We start from the raw sequence: 24,206 nt of genomic DNA on the forward strand, positions 1-24,206 counted from the left end.
TTGGCACTGCATTAAAAATAATAAATATATAAAAATATATATTTGAAAAGTGACTTTCACACAGATAGAATAAAAAACTCATATATTAATACAAACCACTCAACTTAAAAATTGGGCTAATATGGGAAGTTTTATTTATAAGTACAAAAACTGGAAACCCAAATTTCCATCAACAGATGAGTTAACAAATGAAGGAGTCTGTATACAGTGAAAGACTACTCAGCAAAGGGAAAGACATACTGAAACCCGTGAATACATGGTTGAGTCTGAAGCCACTAAAATGTAGTAAGTCAGACACTAGAGTATATACCACATGGATCCATTTACATGAAGTCCTAGAACAAGAAAATTAACCCTACAATGACAGAAAGTGAGGGGATAAAGTAGGATTTGTGGGACTATGTGAAAGCTTGGTAGAGCTTAGAAAGCTCTCCCATCCTTGGAGGTCTGGAAAGGCACCCCACTTGTTAGCCTCTCTCCTTATAGAGATGATCCAAGAGGGAAAAGTCTCCCAGACTCAGTTTCTCCTTGTTAGTCTCTCAAGCTCACAGAAAACCTACAGGCCTCTCACACTTAGTTTCCCCTGCTAGCAGCAGGCCAAATGGCTGCCTGCTTTAGCGTTCACTCAAAGTTCACACATCCACTTCACCTTTTGATCACAAAGAACACACTCTATCATACACCTCTCCAACATCAGACAGTGAAAACCCCAAATCCTATTTTCTTGTGTCCTTTGATATCTGTGATTTACATCAAGCTTTGTTTTTCTTCTCTACCTCACCTTACTGGTTTAACCCCTATGCTTCTCTCAAATGCCTTTGGATAATTAACTTGCCTTTATCTTGGAGACTAATTGTCTTGACCTTTATGTATCGCATCAATTCTTGTCATACCAGCCCCCTACCATAGGGGCAAGCTGACCTTTAAGAAACCTATAATTTCTGACATATGTGAAATATGTTCTTTGTTTAACTCTCTATAAAAACCTGTGCCCTTCTCCAAATAAATGAGTGTTTATACCACAATACTCCCTGAGGCCTCCTTTCTGAATCACTGGGCCCCTAGAGCCAGTGGGGGAGGGTCAGTGGCTTACCCCCCCCCCCCCGGTTGGAGTCACTCCACGTGAGTGCCAGCAGGGATTAATGAGGACTACAAAAGGGAACGTTTTGGATCACAGAAATGTTATTGATTGAAATTGCAATTACATGCGTATATAGTCTTACCAATTCTGTACACTTAGGTATTCTATTGTAATGGAAACTGGACCTCAACAAAAAGATCTGGTATAATTTGTTTCTGTTATCATTTGTGGTATCTCCAGTAAAGGTTGAGTTTTAGAAATGGAGTACTGCATGTCCTTTTAGAATTAGCTTTACTTTCTAGGATTCTGGATTAGCTGAAGGTAAGAACTCAAAATGTGCCCTCTAAGAAAATGTTATGCCATTTAAAACTGGTTATTTGGGTAATGTCTGGGTCAAATAATTGAAAGGTAACAACTAATAGTTCTGTGATGGAACTTGCCTACAACAAGCAATATAACATGTTTCCATCTCAATACTCTACTACTATTTATTCTTCTTTAGCTGGCAAATGTCACTTCTCTCTAGATGAGTTCCAATGTCCCTAATCCTCCATGACTATTTCATTGCCACCTTACCTCTTACACAATCTGAATACATTTCTATTCTAACCTCCAACTTGATGTACTCTGATCTGTCTTTCTAGCAGACTTTGAAAATTTCAAAGATGAAAAGTGCCATACTCATGTTTCTGCAGTATTTAGCTGTGGTTCTTAAATACATTCTGAAATAAACAACAAAATGAGTCTGACAGTAGGAATTGGAGCAAGAAGAGCTGATTAATCATGGAACTGCTAAGACAGAAGAGTTATGTGGCATATTGGGACTGTGGGTCCTTTGAATTAAAAGATACACAGACAACCATTTGTGCTTTTTCAAAAATATCCATACAGAAAGATGAGTGGTGCCAATTACACATAGATTTAGGTGTTTTTCTTTAAAAAAAAAAAACTTTTATTTATTAATGAGTGGGAGAGAGAACCAGAACATCGCCTTGGTACATGCAATGCCAGATATAAAACTCAGGATCCCGTGCTTGAAAGTCCAATGTTTTATTTGCTGTCACCTCCTAGGCAACTGGATATGCTTTCTATTGTCTTGTGCTAAACATTAGGAACTAGGAACAAACACATCAGTTGGATATGATCACTGTCCTTTGGAATTAACAGTGTCACAATGAGATAGTACATAAAACACACTTTAAATATATATATATATATATATATGCAGTTAAGAGGCAAGCTCTAAACAGAAACACATTGCCAGACATGATGAATACAATGGATCTTGACACTAATGAGTCACTCAGGAGAAAAGGGTGTCTTCAAATAAGGACAAAGGCTAGGGCAGAAAGAATCTTAGACAAGTGGGACTTTTGAGCACTTGTAACTACTGCCATACCAGTTGTAATGGGTAGTTAACTGAAGCGACACAAGGCTCCAAGAAGCAAACAGGCTAATGATGCAAGGTAGAGAGTATGGTATTTATCCTCAAGACCACAAGAGATCAACTTGTGGGATCAACTAACAAAGTATCTTTCTCCAACCTGCCTTTTTGAATTAATATTTGGTATGCAATTCTCTTTTTTAGTAACAACATTAGATACATCATCCTGCTTTAAAGATGCTTTACCTGCAGGATAAATTATAAAATTGTAAAATAAAATTTACAATCTTCAAGATTCTTGAAATCAGCATTCCCTTGATACTATTCTAGCTCAGAGTCTTTGTACAGTTATATGTCAATCTCCTGAGGCCCCACATTCCTGGTAAGGACAGCAGCCTGATGAGGCTGCAAAGTGGAAAATGGTTGTACACTTCCCTAAAGGGAAGGGAGCCCCATCCATGACTTTGGGAAAATCTGATGATGTCCAAAGCCACAAAGATTAAAACTTATGCCACTTAGTTCCCAATATCACTCACTGAGTTGGAGAATAATTATAAGCTACTTTTATGTTCCCCCTGACCTATAGATCTCTCTCCCAAATGTATGGGGGTCTTAATCAATGAAAGTCCCTCTTGGTGAACACCCTGATTACTTTTTAAAGTTTGGGGTAGAACTGAACTCTTTTTCATACTGACTACACTCATAGAGCTTTTCTTCAGCGTGAATTTTCTGGTGTTGAAGGAAGTTTGATCTCTGAATAAAGCCTTTTCCACAATAGCTACATACATATGGCTTTTCTCCAGTATGAATAATCTGATGGAGAAGTAGCTTGGAGCTCTGAATGAAGGCTTTCCCACAGTCCTTACATTCAAATGGCCTATCCCCAGTGTGGATTTTCTGGTGTTCAGTGAGATGGGCTTTCTGGAGAAAAGCTTTCCCACATTCCTTACATTCATATACCCTCTCTCCAGTATGAATTTTCTGGTGCCGAATAAGGTATGAGCTCAGAAAGAAAGCTTTCCCACATTCATTACATTCATAGAGCTTCTCTCCAGTGTGAATTCTCTGATGCTGAGTAAAGTTTGAGGTCTGGCTGAAACGCTTCCCACATTCATTACAGACATAAGGTCTTTCTCCAGTATGGATCCTCTGATGCTGAATAAGTTTTGAACTCCGGATAAAGGCCTTCCCACACTCATTACATTCAAAGGGCCGCTCTCCAGTGTGGATTCTCTGGTGCTCGATGAGGTCTGAACGGTGGCGGAAGGCCTTCCCACATTCTTTACATTCATACTGCTTCACTTCTGTATGAATCTGATAGTGTCTAATTAGGCTGGAGCTTCTGATGAAGGATTTTCCACACTCATTACATTCATAGGGTCTCTCCCCTGTATGAATTCGCTGATGTCGAATAAGTAATGAGCTCTGGCTGAAGCCTTTCCCACACTCTTTACACTCAAAAGGCCTCTCCCTAGTGTGAACTCGCTGGTGGCGAATGAGGTCTGAGCTGTGACAGAATGACTTCCCACACTGGGCACACTTGAAGGGTTTCTCACCCACATGTGTCCTCTGGTGCTCTGCCAAGTCTGTATACTGCAGGAAGTCTCTTCCACATGTACTGCAAACATAAAGCCTCTCACTGGTATGAATATTCTGATGCTCCACAAGGGGAGAGCTGTGACTGAAGCCTTTCTCACATGGGTCATTCATGTGAGGATTTTCCTCAATATGAGAAATCTGATGTCTAATAAGGTTGGCGTGCAAAGTGAAGTCTTTGCCACAAGCTTCACGTTGTTGGGTTTCCCCTTCCATACGTTCTTTCTGAAGGATAAGAAGGTTAGAACTTAGTTCTGGGCTGTCTCCTGATTTGCTACTTGCCTGGGCTGTCCCTCCTGTGTGGATCTCCCAGTGGGTGACTGCCACCTGCTTCAAGTCTTCCTCCTGAGAGGGGGAGCACCACTGATTCTGTCCTTCAGGGTTTTCCAACAGATGCCCTAATTTGAGTTCTGGGATCCCCCCAGACTCAGAGATGGGAGACTCCATCACAATGAGTGTTTCTGATATGGTCTCATGTGGATTCTCTTCCTTGGAAATTCAGGCCCCAACTCACCTTCTTGTCCTCAGTTTATACATTAAAACCTGAAACAAGAGGGTAGACAGCATGATGGTTATGCAAAGAGATTCTCATGCCTGAGGCTCCAAAGTTCCAGGTTCAATCCCCTGTACCACCATAAGCCAGAGTTGAACAGTGCTTTGGAAAACAAACAAAAAAACATGAAACAAAATAAAACAAAATGATCCTTTCACAGCAGGAATCTGTAAGGTTGGATAGGGGTAGAAACACCCCCAAGATGTGGGAGAGAAGGAAGTACTTCATTTGCCCACACTGAACCCAGCATACTACTACCTTACCCTGTTCAGACTACAGTATCCACTGTAGGGGCAGATTGGACAGGAGGCAAATTGGCAAGAGTCAGGTTTAGATTTCATTCAGAAAACAAGACATGTGGTCCAGGAGCTGGCACAGTAGGTAAAGCATCAGACTCTCAAGTAGGAGGTCAATCTCACGTACCAGAGTACTATCTGGTTCTTTCTTCCTCTCCTCCTAGCTCATAAATAAGTAAGTAAAATATTTAAAAAATAAAAGAAAACAAGACTGGTGGTGGTGCACCTGGTTGAGCACACACGTTACAATGTGCAACAATCCATGTCCAAGCTCCTGGTCCCCACCTGTGAGGGGGAAAGCTTTGCAAGTGGTGAAGCAGTGCTGTAGGTGTCTGTCTCTCTCCCTCTCTACCTACCTGCCCCTACCCTCTCAATTTCTGACTGTCTCTATCCAATAAATATAATAATAAAAAAAAGACATTTCTGGGTCTGGATGGCGGTGCACCTGGTTGAGTATACATATTACAGTGCACAGCTTCAAGCTCCTAGTCCCCACTTGTAGTGGGAGGAAACTTCACAGTGCTGCAGGTCTCTCTCCTTCCCTCTCTTTCCCCATTTCCCCCAATTCCTCTACCCAATAATAAATAAAAATTTCCAAAGAAACACAAATTTAATAATCTCATCCTCTTCATTCAGCCTGGGATCTATGATTGATGACACTGTATTCACTTTTGAGTTCTATACTATAATCACTCTCTTGCATGTTAATCCTAAACCTCTGTGTCTTTCCTCTATCATACTTGCCTAGGAAAATATCAATTTTTATTAAATTCTGCTTGCTTCCTGACCTGTCTGCATCCTTTTTGAATGAGGTCTCTCAATGTCAACCCCATGCTGGTGAGTTCTAAGAGCTGCCAGCAATTTTTTTCCCATCAAATTATTTTATGGGGGGGGGGTTTAATGGTTTACAGTATATTTGTTGGCATGCTGCCTTCTTCACCTTGACTCACTGTTTGGTACTATCTGGTGCTTCCTCTTTTCTAGTGTCCCAGTCCCTATCTTCACCTTATGGTCTTCCTTGTTTCAGTGAAAACGCAAGTGTGTGTGTGGGGGGGGGGGGTTTGATGACGATGACAAGAACACCCTCCAATATCCACTCCTCTACAACTTGCCTATATCTGTGTCCATAGCATGTCCTCCCCCACCCTGTGACCTGCCACAGTTTTCTTCAGTCCTGAACTGTTGCTACCTCTGCAACCCTGGCTCCTTACTCCTGGCAGCCTAGAGATAGGTGTTTCCACCTTCCTTAAATACTTCCTGCATCATATTTCCTCTCCAACTGTTACCTCAGCTATTACCCTTCCCACAGCAAATTTAGAATGGCTATGTCATCCCTTTCCTTGAATCACTCAGCCACATCATCAGCACTGCATCAACACAGCTGGAAGGGGGTAGTTATGACTATTCATTTAATACAAGCTGCACCAGACAGAGTCACTTCTTCCCAGAGGTCCAATTCTTCTGGGTGCCGCTCAATGTCCTCTAAGGGTGGCTCTAGACTTGTGTGGTCTGGGGCTCAGTCCCAGAATTCTCTTCTGTCCTCACTATACTGTCAGAAACCAACACCATCTACTCCAGGAACTCATTCATCTTCTCCATCAATGTGGCCTTCCACTCAGCTCCTCACTGGATCTCACATGACTCCACTGCCATGTTCTTAACAGCATTTCAAACCTAACACTCCAGACTGACTTTATTCCTTACACTGGTCCCTTCTTTGGTCTCTCTCTTAGGAAGGGGAACTCCAATTTGTTTAATCTAAAAAACACTGGAGTACCCCATGACTCCTCTGTGCATGGTCCATAACTCCCCTGCCACAATCCTTAGGACAGACCCTCACAATGCTCTCATCTCTGATAGTTCTCTCAACTTCCAACACTGCTACCTCCACACCACTCATTCAGATACAAAACAGAACTAGCTTGTTTCTCCACTTCTGTTTCTCCAGAACTGTTTTCTACAGTTGGCATAATAATCATTTAAAAATATAAATCAAGGGGGGTCGGGCGGTAGCACAGCAGGTTAAGCGCAGGTGGCGCAAAGCGCAAGGACTGGTGTAAGGATCCCGGTTCCAGCCCCCGGCTCTCCACCTGCAGGGGAGTCACTTCACAGGCAGTGAAGCAGGTCTGCAGGTGTCTTTCTCTCCACCTCTCTGTCTTCCCCTCCTCTCTCCATTTCTCTCTGTTCTATCCAACAACGAACAACATCAACAACAATAACCACAACAAGGCTACAACAACAAGGGCAGCAAAAGGGGGAAAAAACGGCTTCCAGGAGCAGTGGATTCATGGTGCAGGCACTGAGCCTCAGCAATAACCCCTGAAGGAAAAAATTATATATATATATCAAGGAGAGTGGTCAGTAGCACACTGGGTTAAGTGCACATGGTGCAAAGTATAAGGACTGGCTCAAGGATCCTGGTTTGAGCCCTTGGCTCCCTACCTGCAAGGGGGTCACTTCACAAACTGAAGCAGATCTGCAGGTGTCTATCTTTCTCTCCTCCTCTGATTTCCCCTCCTCTCTCAATTTCTCTCTGTCCTATCCAACAACAAAAGCCATAACAACAATAATACAATAATGACAATAACAACGACAAAGTGGAAAAAAATGGCCACCAGGAGCAGTGGATTCATAGTGCAGGCACTGAGCCCCAGTCATAACCCTGGAGGATATATATATATATATATATATATATATATATATATATATATATATCCAAGCACAAGAACTCAGGTTCAGTTCCCAGGGGAAGAAGCTTCATGAATGGTGAAGCAGATCTTCAGGTGTCTTTCTCTTCCCTCTCAATTTCTCTCTGTCCTATCAAATAAAAATAGGAAAAAAAAAAAAAAAAGGCCACCAGGAGTAGTGCATTTGTAGTGTTGGCACCAAGCCCCATAAATAAGCCTAGTGACAATTAAGAAAAAAAAATTGGGGATCGGGCAGTAGTGCAGCGAGTTAAGTGCACATGACACTAAGCACAAGCACTGGCATAAGGAGCCCAGTTAGAGCCCCCAGCTCCCCACCTGAAGGGGGGTTGTTTCACAGGCCATGAAGCAAGTCTGCAGGTATCTAACTTTCTCTTCCCCTCTGTCTTCCCCTCCTCTCTTGATTTCTCTCTGTCCTGTCCAACAGCGACAGCAATGGCAACAATAACAACAAGGGCAACAAAATAGGAAAAATGGCCTCCAGGAGCAGTGGATTCGTAGTGCAGCACTGAGTTCCAGCAATAGACCTGGAGACAAAAAAAAAAATCTTTCAAGGGCATCCCACCCCCACTTATTCAAAGGCAACACCACTATGGTGTTCCAGTGACCTTACAACCTCTTATAACCTCCCTATGGGCCTCTCTCAGCCACCCTGCTTCTGTGACATTATGGCCTGCTCTCACCTAAGTACTGGGTTGTCAGAAAAGTCATGATACTTTTTTTCATAGCAAATCAGAAAAATATGTCATGACTTCCAACAACCCAATATTTGCATGGTTCACTCTCATGTCTATATCAATGTCTCCTTGTCAGAGTGCCCCCACATCATGTCCCTACACATGACCTTAGTCTATGCAGTCCCCGCTCTCTCAGTTATAGTCCTTGTGAATAGCTGCAGGAAACCCTGCCATTGACAGATTCTCTTGCTCAAGTCAGCCTACCACAACACACACACACACACACACACACACACACACACACACACACACCCCTACCCTGGGCCCTTAATAATATCCAATAGTCCCTTTTTAGCAGCTCAGAAGTGATGGAGTGAAGAGCTAGGTTACATTAGGGCAGGAAATGTTGGAGGGCCAGGTCAGAGCTGCTAACCACACTCTGGTCAATGAATGCCCTGAGCCCAGACTGTCCAGGCCTACACTTGGGGCACCAGGTTGCCCCAGACTCAGAGTGACATCAGGCTCCCTGCTACCACCTTTTCAGCTCTGCTGCCGAATTCTATGGTTCTCAAAGATAAGAACTTGCCCCAGCCAAATCTACTTTTAGGGAGTTCTACATATGCCTCCACAAATCACTTTACACCCTACATCTAACACTGTTGGGAAATAGGTTGACTGCTGAGGAGCCCAAGAGCAGAAGCCTCTAAGGACAAGCACATGGGAAACAGAGCAGTATGTAGGTGACATCTGCTCCATGACCCCAGCAGGCATCCTCTTACATTTACATTAAGTGCACTGCTAGGAACTCTTCATTCTCTGTAAGCACCAGCCAGATCCACATATACACTGCTGTCCTGACAGACTCCCAGTGGCTCCCTATGTCAGCACTCCCAGGATAACCACTCCTACTTGGCAGATGAAGTTTGCTAACTCTGAATTTCATCTAAAGTGGAATCACGCTATATTATTTCTTCTATGATATATTGATTTTATATATCATGAAAAGTGAAAGTGAGATGGAAAACAGGAATAAATATTTCAAGTGCGATGAAAACAGGAATCTGCTTTTGTATCTGGTTTACTTGCTGAGCTATCTGCACTTGTTTTGCAAAATGAGTAACTTCCTGAAGCCTTCCTGAAGTGTAAAAGAGTGTAACGGCCTCCACTTGGGGCTATACCCTTTTGGAACAATCCAAGGTCTACGCCCACCAGTGTAATAAACCTCTGCACATCTGGTTCTCGGTCTCAATACTGGGTTTGATTCTGATGCCCAGTTCTACAACAGTTTCACATCAGAGAGCAGCCAGAAAACCACTCACTCTAACATGTGGAGCCAGGAATGAATCAAGTGCCTCAGGCATGAAAGTCCTAAGCTCTACGAGTAACTATTTCCCTAGTCACTTGTCTACTTTTTGATGTGTCCTCAATTTTTATTAAAATATAATTAACATTCCACAGCACTCAACATTTTAAAGTGCACAATAATGTGTTTTTAATGTATTCCTAAGATTGTGGAGCCATCATCACCACTTAATTCACTGCACAACAGTCTCATCACTCCAAAGAGATATGTCTCTGGCACTCCACACTACCCTAAGTCCTGGGCTGTGTATTGGTGGCTATTCTTCCTCAATGATACACCAAGTTCCATATACACATAGATCACAATTTGTCTTTGCTCCTAGTCAGGGGACCTGTGTGTTTTGGAGTATGGGATTGTTGTTAATCTGTTATAAATGAATGTTTCACTACTTGCTTTTCAGTTGGTGAAGGTCCTTATCCCTAGTGGGTGGACAGCCAGAAGTGACTACTCTAGTTCCAGGAAGGCCAGCCACTGGTTCAGAACACTTCTGCCAAAGCCACTTAGTCACTGCTGCTATGTACCAGTGGCCACCATCATGGGTCTGACCTAACCCCTTCCAGAGTGGACTGATCTACATGATCATATAGCTCACACTGGGTGTTGGAGCAGGAAGAGTTTATCTGAGGTCAGAGTGTAACTGTGAGCTGCACTGAGGTAAAAAGGCATGTCTGCTACCTAGAGCTTGGCCTCAGTCACTGAGTGTGGGCTATGTGGAATGAAGGATGTTGGTACTAGTATGAGACAGAGATAGAACCCTGCCTCTTGGGACATATAGAAACCCCATCAGAAGTCACAATAGGTACACAGATGCCTTGCAAATGACTACATTTCCCTGTGTCCCCTGAAGTCAAATCCAACCAAAGACACCAGGACAGAGGGGACTGTCTCACTCTACTGTGGGTTGGCACACCAAGAAGGCAGAGCAGTCAGCCTACTGGAAGCCCCAGTCACCTCCTTGCCTACAAGATAGAACAAAGAAACTCAGTAACTTGAGTCTGTTACAGAGCCAAAAGCACTGCTTAGATAAATGTCCACCTGTGGACATACTACACCCTGGGATAAAAAGAAACCCAACCCAAAAACTTCAGTCTCAGTAAGAGAAACTGGGCATGGATCTAGAGGAGACATTTCTAGCCATGATATTTTTTTTCCTAGTCCAACAAGTCCTGCCCACCCACCCCCACCCCACCCCCAGTGCTGTGGCACAGCATTCACAACCACCTGGCAGTCATGGGGAGTGTTCTATGAATTTGAGGCCCACTAATTTGGCCCAAAATTTTCTTCTATTTATGAAATTCACTCTTAACAAATTAGTCTTGCAGGGTATAAATTCAGATGAATTGCGAAAAATCAAACAGAAAACTCAGCCACTGAAGAGAGATGAATTAGTGAAGAGCATGCAAGACTTGCACACGAGGTCCTGGATTTAATCCTAGGACATGTGCCGCATGGAGCAGTGTTTTGGTCTGCTTCTCTTTCTCATAATTGTAAAAGGCAGTAGCCTTGAAATTCCCTTTTTATGCAGTTGTTTGTTAAGTGCTTTTAGTATGTCTTGCTGAGTGAAGTGGAAAAATTCCTTGCCCTTCCCCCTTGAATAAACAGGACCTAATCAGTGAAGGCCACCCATTGTTCGAAGGACCCTGCCTGGAGACAAGCCTTATCAGGACCTTTGCAAAGACTTTGTGGTGTGCTGTCTACCGGATGGGTGGTCATAGCCGATGGCAGGAGGATGTGGCGACCCTGCCTGGTTGAATTCTATTGGTTGTGTGATCTTACTATATTTGAAACTAGCCCGCGCTTTGCTTTGAATGGATCATGCTTTTGCTAAGTTTGAAATGATTGGATTTTGTGTTTGCTATAGCCTGTTATTGGATGTAGGTTGATAAGGTGATGTGTTCCCCCTACCTGAATGTAGTCTGAATTCCTATAAATTGTGTGGTTTGAGCCTTGTTCAGGGTCGAGCTTGGTAGACTAACACCAGTCACCATCTCGGCCCGGATTGCAATTCGTCAATAAACATCTTTGCTTCCTTGCAGTGGATGGTGGTTTGATTTATGCTCGCTAACAATAATTAAGTAAATTCTTTTTTTTTTAAGGTTTTATGTGTATTTTTTTCAGTGTCTTTCTCTTTTTTGCCTCCAGGGTTATAGCTGGGGCTCAGTGCCTACACTACCAATCCAATGCTCTTTGGGGCCACTTTTTCAATACTTTTGGATAGGACACAGAAACTGAGAGGGGAGGGAGAAGATAGAGAAGGAAAAAGAGAGACACCTGCAGACCTGCTTCACCGCTTATGAAGCGACACCCCTGCAGGTGAGGAGCCAGGGGCTTGAACCGGGATCCCTGCACAGGTCCTTACTTTGTACTATGTGCGCTTAATCTGATGTGCCACCACCCAGCCCCCAATTAAGTAAATTCTTTTTTAAAATATTTATTTATTTATTTTCCCTCTTGCTGCCCTTGTTTTTTATTGTAGTTATTGTTGTTGTTATTGATGTCGTCGTTGTTGGATAGGACAGAGAGAAATGGAGAGAGGAAGGGAAGACAAAGAGGGGGAGAGAAAGACACCTACAGACCTGCTTCACCTCCTGTGAAGTGACTCCCCTGCAGGTGGGGAGCCGGGGGCTCTAACAGGGATCCTTATGCCAGTCCTTGTGCTTTGCGCCATCTGCGCTTAACCCACTGCATTACCGCCTGACTCGCGTAAATTCTTAAAATATCCCTTTAACCAGATTAAACTGGATTACCAGTCAACATTTTTCCTTCTGGTCTTTTTTCTGCAACAAAGCCTTTATAAAATCAGGACCATTTATTTATTTATTTGGGTAGAGACAGAAATCGAGAAGGGAGTGGGGAGATAGAGAGGGAGATAGACACATACAGCACTATTCATCACTTGTGGAGCTTTCTCACTGAAGGTGGGGGCCACGGGCTTGAACCCAGGTCCTTGTGCATTATAGCATGTGCACTCAACCAGCTGCACTGCCACCTGCCACCCTCAGTCTTTTTTTTTTTTTTTAAGGCTTTATTTACTGACATGAGAGGAGACAAAGAGAACCGCTATCACTCCGGCACATACAATACTGAGGATCAAACTGGGAACTACCTGTTTCCAAGTCCAGTGATGATCTAGTCACCATGCTACCTTCAGGGCTGCACAACTGCTCAATCTTACATGCTCTTTTTTGTTTGTCTATTTTGTTTTGAATTGCCACCAGAATTATCACTGGGGCTTGGTGCCTGGTGATGAGTCCACTGGAGCTCCTGAGAGCATTTTTTCTTCTCTTTGATAGGGCAGATAGAAATTGAGAAGGGGGAGTCGGGTGGTAGTGCAGCGGGTTAAGCACAGGTGGCACGAAGCACAAGGCGTAAGGATCCTGGTTCCAGCCCCTGGCTCCCCACCTGCAGGGGAGTCGCTTCACAGGCGGTGAAACAGGTCTGCAGGTGTCTATCTTTCTCTCCCCCTGTCTTCCCCTCCTCTCTCCATTTCTCTGTCCTATCCAACAACAACGACATCAATAATAACTACAACAATAAAACAACAAGGGCAACAAAAGGGAATAAATAAATAAATAAACAAATAAACGGGAGTCAGGCAGTGGCACAGCAGGTTAAGTGCATGTAGCGCAAAGCGCAAGGACCAGCATAAGGATCCTGGTTTGACTCCTCACCTGCAAGGGAGTCGCTTTACAGGCAGTGAAGCAGGCCTGCAGGTGTCTTTCTCTCACCCTCTGTCTTCCCTTCCTCTCTCCATTTCTCTCTGTCCTATCCAACAACGAATAACATCAATAATAACAATAATAACCACAACAAGACGACAACAACAAAGGCAACAAAAGAGGGGGAAATGGCCTCTAGGAGCAGTGGATCCATGGTGCAGGCACTGAGCCCCAGCAATAACCCTGGAGGCAAAAAAAAAAAAAAAAAGTAAAATAAAAAAAAGTATTAAAAAAAAAGAAACTGAGAAGGAAGGGGAGGATAGATAGGGAGAGAGAAAGAGACAGCTCCAGACCTGCTTCACTGCTTGTGAAGTTCCCCTCCTGCAGGTGGAGAGCAGGAGCTTGAACCGGGATCTTCAGCATAGTAACATGTGTGCTGCACCGGGTGTGCTGCCGACTTGCTGGCTTTTTTTATTATTTTTTTTTATTAGGGGATTAATGGTTTATAGTCGACAGTAAGATACAGTAGTTTGTATAAACATAACATTTCTAAGTTTTCCACATAACAATTTAACCCCAACTAAGTCCTCCTCTGACATCATGTTCCAGGACCTGAACCTTTCCCCCACCCCAGTCTTTTACTTTGGTGCAATATAGCAAGGTTGTTTTGCTTTTTTTTTTTTTTCTTTAAGTATTTTATTCCAAACAACTGAAAACATATGATGTACATTAAAAATTATTTCAAATTAAAAAAAAATTACTTCAAATGATAAAGAAACGTAAAATAGTGGCCAGGCAAAATCACACCTGGTTAAGTGCATATGTTATCACACACAAAGATCTGGGTTCAAGTCCCCTGTCCCCACCTGCAGGGGGGATGGCTTCACAAGCTGTGAAGCAGTGCTGCAGGTGTCTCTCTTTCCCTCTCTCCCTATCAAATTTTGTCTTATCAAATAAAATAATAAAGTTTTTTTTTTCAGAATTCAAACAAGTTTATTTACCAATCTAAATTCAGTCAGCACCACTGCAATAATGCTAGATTATTTTTCTTCTGTAGTATCTGTTATACAAATAATACTGTATTGCCTGTTCACTTTTCATAAGTTGTAAATTAAAAAAAAATGATTTAAGACTTAGTGCACATGCCTTTATTAGGGTCTGGGGATGCAAGCTTTGAAATTTATTTGCTATATCTTGATAGTTCTAGTAATCAAACTAAAGAGAAGTGTTTTAGACTTGTGGGGCTATATAAGATCAAAACCCTATTAGATGGAATTATGTACACAGGGCTATTGGTGAAGTTAAAATGGGGACTTAAGGGCATTTATGACTTTGGAGTGAGTAGTTTTAAGATTTGCACTAATAACAAGGGCTCTCTTTCCCTCTCTCCCTATCAAATTTTGTCTTATCAAATAAAATAATAAAGTTTTTTTTAAAAAAGGAATATAAAATATAGACAACCCCTCGCCCCCAGCAATACATCAATGTACTGTGAGCTGGCAGGGTTCACTGTCTTAACTTCAGTTTTCCTGAATAATAACATTATCTTCCAGGGGGCCAAAGTGGTGACACATTTGGTTGAACACACAAGTTATGGTGTACAAGGACTTGGGTTCAAGTCCAAGGTCCCCATCTGTAAAGAGAAAGCTTCACAGTTGGTGAGGCAATGCTGTAGGTGTCTTTGTACCTCTTTATCTTCCCCTTCCCACTCAGCTTCTGTCTCTACCCAATAAATAAAGTAAAAGAAATTGTGTGTGTGTGTGTGTGTGTGTATGTATGTATAAAACTTCAGAGCTGGGGAAAATAGCACAGTGGTTTATGCAACAGACTTTCACACCTGAGATCCCAGGGTTCCAGGTTCTATTCCTTGCACTATTATAAGGCAGAGCTGAGCAGTGCTCTGGTTTATAGAGAAAGAAGGGGAAAGGGAGAGAGAGAGGGAGAAAGAGAGGGAGAAAGAGAGGGAGAGGGAGAGGGAGAGGGAGAGGGAAAGGGGGAACAGTGAGGAGGCAGACAGCATGTGCACAGGTTTCAAAGGGCTGGAAGACAGTTCCCCTGGTATAGCAGCCTGGGTTTAAGCCTTGGGACCACCATGGCACCACAAAAAGCTCCAGAGATGGTAGACAGTTCTGTGGTGTTGTGTCTCTCCCTCACTGTTTCTCACTCTCTGAAATAAAATGAAAAAAAAAAAATTCAGCACAAGAGTGGTGGAATAGTGCATTCATGAGACCCCAGCAACTCCTGGGGGGAAAGCTTTAAGAATATGTACAGCAGTGGTTCAGGAGGTGGTGTAGTGAATAAAGAATTGAATTCTCAAACATAAGGTCTGGAGTTCAATCCCTGGAATTGCATGTGTCAGTGCAATGTTCTGGTTCTCTCCCTCTCTCTGTGTGTGTGCAGTCCCCACCCCCAATAAATAAATAAATCTAAAAAAAATGGGGGCAAGAGGGTGGTAGAATGTATAGCAGCCCAGGATGTGGCACAGTAGATATAACATTAAACTCTCAGGTATAAGGTCCCCAGTTTAATCCCTAGCATTTTATGTGATGGAGTGATGCTCTGGCTCTCTCGTTTTCTCTCTCCCTTTCAACATTTTTTAATTTATTTATAAAATGGAAATATTGACAAGACACAATTCCCATCACGAGAACCCTGTATCCCATCCCCTCCCTTGAAAGCTTTCCTATTCTTTATCCCTCTGGGGGCATGGACCCCGGATCATTATGGGGTGCAGAAGGTTGAAGGTCTGGTTTCTATAATTATTTCCCTGCTGAACCTCTCTCTCTCTTTTTTAAATATTATTTTTATTATTTGCCTCCAGGGTTATTGCTGGGGCTCCGTGCCTGCACCACGAATCCACTGCTCCTGGAAGCCATTTTTCCCCCCTTTTGTTGCCCTTGTTTTATCGTTGTTGTGGTTATTATTGTTGTTGTTGTTACTGATGTCATTATTGTTGGATAGGACAGAGAGAAATTGAGAGAGGAGGAGAATACAGAGAGGGGGAGAGAAAGATAGACACCTGCAGACCTGCTTCACCACTTGTAAAGCGACTCCCCTGCAGGTGGGGAGCCAGGAGCTCGAATCGGGATCCTTATGCTGGTCCTTGGGCTTTGTACCATGTGCACTTAACCCACTGCACTACCGCCCGACCTCCACCTCTCTCTTTTTAAAACATTTTTATTTATTTATTTTTTAATGAAAGAAATACTGCAAGAAAGATGCTGAGAGACCAGAGCACTGCTCTGCTCCGGCTTATAGTGGTGCTGGGGACTGAACCTGGGACCTCTATTACCTCAGGAATGAGTCTTTTTACATAACTATTATGCTGTCTTCCCGGTTTTGTTTTGTTTTTATCAGATCATTGCTCAGCTTTGACTTAAAGTCGTGCTGGGGAATGAACTGAAAATTTTGTGCGTCAGGCATGAAAGTCTTTTTTTCATAACCATTATGCTGTCTCCCTTAGCCCTCTCCTCTCACAAATAAAGAGATAGAGAGGCAGAAAGTTAAACATCATAGCACTGAAGCTTCCTTTAATGCAGACTCATGTGTGGGCCACTATCCAAGCAGTACACTATCCAAGTGAGCTATTCATCCAGCCCCTCTTTATGGCTTTCATATATATATTTTTTAACATTAGAGGAAGCTTTAAAAAGCAAATATACATTATTCTGAATGTTTAGGGGCCAAGAGGTGGTACACCTAGTTAAGCACACACATCACCATGTGCAAGAACTCAGGTTTTGAGCCCCAGATCCCCACCTACAGTGGGGAAGCTTTGAGAGCAGTGAAGCAAGTACTGCAGGTATATCTCTATCTCCCCTTCCCCTCTCAATTTCTCTCTGTCCTATCAAATAAAGTGGACGGGGGATGGGGGAGGGGGGAGAACACCAGGAGTTGTAGATTCATAGTGAGCCTATGTGATAACTCTGGTGGCAATAAAATAAACAGATACATACAGTGAATGAATATTTATCCTCATTCATTCTCTCTCTCTCACCACAGCACTACTCAACTCTAGCTCATGGTGGTGTGGGAGATTGAACCTGAGACCTTTGGTGCCTCAGGTATGAAAGGCTCTTTACATAACCATTGTGCTGTCTCCCCAGCCCTTAACGTTTATTCTCAAAATCAGCGATGATAATTCAGTTTCTGCTGAACAATTCTTCTGTAAATCAAAGCAAATTTAGATCTGTACTCTTACCCAGAGCCCTAAATATGGGTCAGGAGTTCGTCCAGTGGAACACACCACAACTGAGGCCTTGGTTTGAATCCCCAGCACCACATGGAAGTTCCTTGCACAATGCCAAGAAAAGCTTCATGAATAATGTGACCAGTCCTGTGGTTTCTCTGCTCTCTCTGCCTGTCTCTATCTGAAATTAAAGGGGAGGGGGTTTTACCAGGAGTGGTAGGATACACAGGCATGAAGCCCTGGCACCAAAAAGACAGAAATCTAAACAGAATGAACAAAAGGAAGCAAAAATATACCAGACTTCTAGTTCCCAAAACATACTGTCTAACAGAGATATCTCCTCCGTTATGACATATAGAATGTCATGAGTCAAACTGTCTAAACACAGTGAGTGATACTGAGGAAGGGCTGAGGCAATTCTTGGAGCTGGAAATGAAGTGGGAGTTCAACCTGGAATGGGAACCTGTGAGAAGCCCAGAGCAAGTGGGTGACAGGAAAGTCAACACAAGCTCCAAGAGAGGTCTCATACCCCAAGGGCAAAGGGTGTCTGATTTGGGGTTGTGGCTTACTGCATAAAGAAAGGAAACAGGGAAGCAGGGAGAATTTGAGAATGATGAGCAAGGAGAAAGGACACCTGTGTGACACACATATCAGACTCTAGCCATTCCATCTGCACCTGTCCTGAAGTTACAATGGTCATCAACCTAACTCCTTCCAGTTATGAAGGCAAGGAGTTCTCTTGCTTTCCAGTGTAACCCTCTTAACTACCCATGAGGTTCAGGAAAACCATCCAAGGCCCAACCAGCTGCATGCAGCTGTCCCCTTCCCACCCCATGACAACTTGGTCTATCCCTGACCACTGTAGAGTTTCTTTTTCAGACAAGCATGTATCCTCAGCAGTCATCTTCTTCTACTGAAGGCCCACCTGGAAACATCTTCCTCAAAGTTCCTTGTACTGTTCTGGCAGTCTGACCCTCCCTCCCTGACCACCCTTCCATCTCTGGGGTGTGGTGGAGATGAGCTGGTGGGGGGGGCTTCTTAGCTCAGCTGTCTCTCCCCAACTGTCCCCCAAATCTTTAAGGAGAGGAAAATCTAGCTTTATCACTCCAGGAAAGGCTGTACCCACATGAGAAGGTTTGCAAAATAAATAAAGCAACTGCCTACCCCAAATTCTATCACCCAAAAGAGGTATGGGGCAGGAAGGGTCAGTCATCACAATATGTTTTTTTGTTGTTGTTTTCTTTTTAAAAATTTAAAAATATTTACTCCCTTTCGTTGTCCTTGTTTTATTGTAGTTATTATTACTATTGTTCTTGATGCCGTCGTTGTTGGATAGGACAGAGAGAAATGGAGAGAGAAGGGGAAGACAGAGAGGGGGAGAGAAAGACACCTGCAGACCTGCTTCACTGCTTGTGAAGCGACGCCGCTGCAGGTGGGGAGCCGGGGGCTCGATCCTGAATCCTTACACTGGTCCTTGCGCTTTGCTCCACCTGCGCTTAACCTGCTGCGCTACCGCTCGACTCCCTATCGCACTGTGTTTACAAGAGGGCGAAACGTCTCAATTCTGCCGACAGGAGCAAGGCATCCATTGCAGATTGGGTGACAGTGGTCTCTCTCAGATTCCAAGTGGGCAAAAGACACTGACTTTGATCATGCACTGGGCTGAGACCCAGGGAAAAGACGGGCTGCAGCCAGGTACCACAGAGCAAGCGTAAACTTGGGCACTGCAGAGAAAAAGCCTGAGCTTAGAGATCGCCTCCAGTCATCAAGCTGCACAACTCTAGGGATCATCAAACGGGAGGTGGTCATTATGCAGGGCCGCCACGTCCCTGGCCATCAGCAGACAGATTTCCAAGGGGAAGAAAGACTTCAAGAACGAGCCAGGAGTAATGAATCCAAACCATCTCTCTCCACTTGGGGTTCTCCTTGGGGCTCACATGCTGGAGAACACTGTGGGCATTCCTCTCTCTCCCTGTCTAACCTCACACCTGTGCAAAGCAGAAGGCAAGAGCCCTGTGTCTCCCTGTGTCTCTCAGCACAAAGAGATTTAAGCTCCTTCCGTCCGCTTCCCTAGCATTGCTAGAGAGCCCTCGGGTGCAGGGGACAGCGACTCCGCAGCTGTGCCCGCGCAGCACCCATGTCCGGGACGCGCCAGGAAGGACAAAAGCTGCACCTCGAGACCAGAGCTGGGGGTGTGGCCCCGGAGCCAGTGTCCACCCACACGCGGGTCCCTAGGGCGACCCGACACAAGCTGGGCATAGCGCTCCCAGGGACAGCAGGTGCGGGCGTTGCCCGGACTGCAGCGGAAGCCTGACACGGCGGGCCCACAGGCCAGACCCTGCAAGGGCCATGCCGCACTCAGCCCGCCTGCCCGCGGCCCAGAGTGGTCACTCACCCAGCGCCCGGAGGAGGGCGCGCGGCCGCGGTCAACACCCGCCGGTCACCACCCCGGCAACTCCCGCCGACAAAGCCAGCTCCACCGCCCGCACGCCGTAGCCGGAAGTCGGTTTAGGCCCCTCCCGGAGGACTTCCGGGAGCACTCTAGGCGCACCGAATCGGTCGCTTCTCAGTGGTGAGCTCTTCCGCCAGGAGAGCGAGGAACTGAGGAACTGGAGAACCGGGAACGACAGGCAGAATTGGGGGCGGGTGTCGGTGGAGCCCATTGCGCGAGGGGCGTGGTCTGTTCTGCGATGGGGCGGCGCCCAAGAGTCGAGGGGCGGGGCGCAGGGGAGGGGCCTCTCTGCGGGGGCTGTTGTAGCCCAAGTCCAAGAATGGTTGTGCCCCCAGGACTGCAGAGACCCCGGGATCCCCTAGAGGAAGGTGGCCTACTGCTACACGTGAGGAACTCAGTGGCAGAAGTCGAACCACTCTTTTGAGGTCACCCATTCAGTATGTCAGCTGCAGCCACACCTGCGTTGGATGTTTGGTGACCCTGCGGGAAGGAGACGTCCCCGGATCTGCAGTCATTCAGACTCCCTCCAGAAGAGCACAGTGGAAGCGGCTTCCACCTGTTGCCTGGCTTTCTGCAATCTGTCAACTCGAGGAAGCAGTATATAATCAGATACACTCTCAGCATTGGTCCCACCCTGGTCAGCAAAGCCCAGGCCAGAGTTGATGTCCTTTCTATGGAGGTTCACTCATCACTCCCCAAGACTGCCAGTATTTATGATGCCAGCTCTGACAGCTCTGCTAACTCTCTCCCAGAGCTGTGGTCAGATTCTGCCGCTCTTGCTGACACTTGGCAGCCATGTACGAGATTTCTGCCCCACTCACTGCAGCCCCGCATCTGCTCGTCTCAGAGGCCCCAGGACCACGTCAAAGGAGCCCAGGAGCTGTCTGCTTGGTTTTTTTTTTTTTTTTTTTTTTTTTGGTTTCGTTTGGGTTTTGCCTCCAGGGTTATCGCTGGGCTCGGTGGTGCCAGCACTATGAATCCACTGCTTCTGGAGGCTTTTTTTTTTTTTTTTTTTTTTTGCCTCCAAGGTTATCGCTGGGGCTTAGTGCCTGCACTATGAATCCACTGCCCCTGGAGGCCATTTTTCCCATTTTGTTGCCCTGTTGTTGCGCTTGTTGTTATTGCTATTGTCATAGCTGTTGTTGTTGGATAGGACAGAGAAATCGAGAGAGGAGGGGGAGATAGACACCTGCAGACCTGCTTCACCGCTTGCGAAGCGACCCCCTACAGGTGGGGAGCCGGGGGCTTGAACCAGGATGCTTAAGCCGGCCATCGCGCTTTGCGCTATATGCGCTTAACCTGCTGCGCTACCGCCCAGCCCCCGTCATTTTTCATTTTTATTGGATAGGACAGAGAGAAATTGATAGGGGAGAGGGAGAGAAAGAGGAAGAGAGAAAGATAAACGCCTGCAGACCTGCTTCACCATTTGTGAAGCAACCCCCACTGCAGGTGGGGAGCCGAGGTTGGCTCGAATAGGAATCCTTGAGGATCCATGCGCTTCGTACTCTGTGCGCTTAACCCAGTGCCCCACCACCTGGCCCCCTCTTTTATTTTAGTTTTTAAAAATTTATTTATTTGTTCCCTTTTGTTGCCTTTGTTGTTTTATTGTTGTAGTTATTATTGTTGTAGTTATTGATGTCGTCGTTGTTAGATAGGACAGAGAGAAATGGAAAGAGGAGGGGGAGACAGAGAGGGGGAGAGAAAGATAGACACCTATAGACCTGCTTCACCACCTGTGAAGGGTCTACCCTGCAGGTAGGGAGCCGAGGGCTCGAACCGGGTTTCTTACACTGGTCCTTGCACTTCGCGCCACATGCGCTTAACCCGCTGCGCTACTACCCGACTCCCCCTTTTTATTTTTTAAGACTTGTTTGTTAATGAATAAAAGAAGAGAGGGAGGAAGCACTAGAGCGTCACTCTAGTGTATGCATTGCTGGGGACTGAACTCAGAACATCCTGCTTTTGAGGGTTCAACACCTTATGCACTGTGTTACCTAACCGACCACCCTCTGCTTGTTGATTGCACCACCCTCTGAATCTGGAAGAGGGGAATCTTATGGGCATTGCATGTCCTGTGTTAATGCACCCCTGACTCCATAAGAACAGTTCATAGAGTGGTCGGGAAGGTGGCGAAGTGGATAAAGCATTGGACTCTCAAGCAGGAGGTCCCTAGTTGTATCATTGCCAGCACATGTTCCAGAGTGATGTCTAGTTCTCTTCCCCCCCTCACCTCTTACCTTTCTCATTAATAAATAAAATCACAAAAACACAAAAAAAAGAACAGCCCAAAACAAGGGCAACAAAAGGGAATAAATAAATACATATTTTTAAAAGTCAGCCCATAGAATTCTCCTGAAAAGACTGTGTTTTGTGGACTTCTTGCCTGGCCACTACTAATCATGCTGTAAAAACCCAAACAGAAGAGTTTTTCTATCTTCAGTACCCCATCATGTCTCATTAAAAAGCAGGCCACTCACCCACCAAACAGATTGTTTCTAATGATTTATTTTATGTACTATCAATACATATGTTATGGTGGGGGAGATAGCATAGTGGTTATGAAACTCCAAGGTTCTTTTTTTTAAGTTTTTTTTTAAATATTTATTCTCTTTTGTTGCCTTTCTTTTTTTCCCTTTTTTTCTTTCTTTCTTTATTTTCCCTTTTGTTGCCTTTGTTGTTTTTTCCTTGTTGTTGTAGTTATTGTTGTTGTTGATGTCATCATTGTTAGGACAGAGAGAAATGGAGAGAGGAGGGGAAGACAGAGAGGGGCAGAGAAAGAGGGACACCTGCAGACCTGCTTCACCACCTGTGAAGCGACTCCTCTGCAAGTGGGGGAGCCGGGTGCTTGAACCGGGATCCTAACGCCAGTCCTTGAGCTTTGCACCACACCCTCTGCAATACCACCCAACTCCCTGCCCTTGTTTTATTGTTGTAGTTATTGTTGTTGTTACTGGTGTTATTGTTGGATAGGACAGAGAGAAATGGAGAGAGGAGGGGAAGACAGGGTGGGGGGTGGGGGGAGAGAAAGATAAACACCTGCAGACCTGCTTCACCACTTGTGGAGCTATTCTCCTGCAGGTGGGGAGCCGGGGGCTCCAACTGGGATCCTTAGACCTGCGCTTTGCACCACCTGCACTTAACCCGCTGCGTTACCACCCGACTCTCTCTCCCTTTTTTTTTTTATGGGGCTCAGTGCTGGAACTCTGAATCCACTGCCCCCAACAGCCATTTCTTTTTCTTTTTTTCCCCCCTAATTTTTATTAGGACAGAGAGAAATTGAGAGAGGATGGGGGAAGTAGAGAGAGGGTGAGAAAGATAGACACCTGCAGACCTGCTTCATTGTGATGTGAAACCCCCTACAGGTGGGGAGTTGGGACATGAAACCGGATGCTTCCACTTGGTAATATCTGTGCTTAACTAGGTACACCATCTCCCGGCCCCCTGAGACTCCAAGGTTCAATCCTTGGAGTTCAGTCCCCTGCACCACCATAAACCAGAGCTGAGCAGTACTCTGGTCTCTCTCTCTCTTCTCTGTCTCCATCTCTATTTGTAATGTCTCAGTAAAATAAAACTATATATATATATATATATATATATATATATATATTCACTAATTCTTTTACTTTAATAGTTTATTTATTTATTGGATAAAAACAGAGAAACTGAGATAGAAGGGGGATAGCGAGAGAGAGACCTGCAGCACAGCTTCATGGCACAGGAAGCTTCCCCTTGCAGGTGTGGCCCACAGGATTGAACCTGGGTCCTTGCACACGGTAATATGGGAGCTCAACCAGGTGCACCACCACCTGGCCCCAAGTAAAATATATTTTAAAAAGAGAAAGGCTGTGTTTCACACAAGGCAGAGAGAAGTAAGAGACAAAGCAAAGCACCACTCCAGTTCATGCACTGCCGGGGATTGAACCAGGAGCCTCAGACATGAAAGTTTGATGCTTAGACCAAGTGGTGGTGCACTGGTCAAGCACACACACTACCCATGCACAAGGAGGGGGATTCAACTTCCTGGTCCTCATCTTCAGGGGAAAGCTTCACAAGCAGTGAAACAGTGTTGCAGGTGTCTCTTCCCTTCTCCTCCCCCCTTTCCTCTCTCTTTTTAAAAATCATTTTTATTTATTTTTTAATATTTATTTATTCCGTTTTTGTTGCCCTTGTTTTATTGTTGTAGTTATTGTTGTTGTTATTGATGTCGTTGTTGCTGGATAAGACAGAGATAAATGGAGAGAGGAGGGGAAG

The 24,206-nt window shown here is 44.8% G+C and overlaps 1 protein-coding gene across 1 annotated transcript; it reads right to left on the reverse strand.

Annotated features, from left to right (window-relative positions):
* Window positions 1-118: 118 nt before the first annotated feature.
* ZNF623 (zinc finger protein 623) lies at window positions 119-20,606 on the reverse strand. Its single transcript, XM_060198061.1, has 2 exons — window positions 19,899-20,606; window positions 119-4,604 (listed from the first exon to the last, which is right to left on the reverse strand). Exon 2 carries the CDS (start codon window positions 4,506-4,508, stop codon window positions 3,114-3,116), a length of 1,395 nt encoding a protein of 464 aa, XP_060054044.1. The 5' UTR covers window positions 4,509-4,604; window positions 19,899-20,606; the 3' UTR covers window positions 119-3,113.
* Window positions 20,607-24,206: the final 3,600 nt, after the last annotated feature.

This window comes from Erinaceus europaeus, chromosome 1 (genome assembly GCF_950295315.1).
Source record: "Erinaceus europaeus chromosome 1, mEriEur2.1, whole genome shotgun sequence".
NCBI classification, from domain to species: domain Eukaryota; kingdom Metazoa; phylum Chordata; class Mammalia; order Eulipotyphla; family Erinaceidae; genus Erinaceus; species Erinaceus europaeus.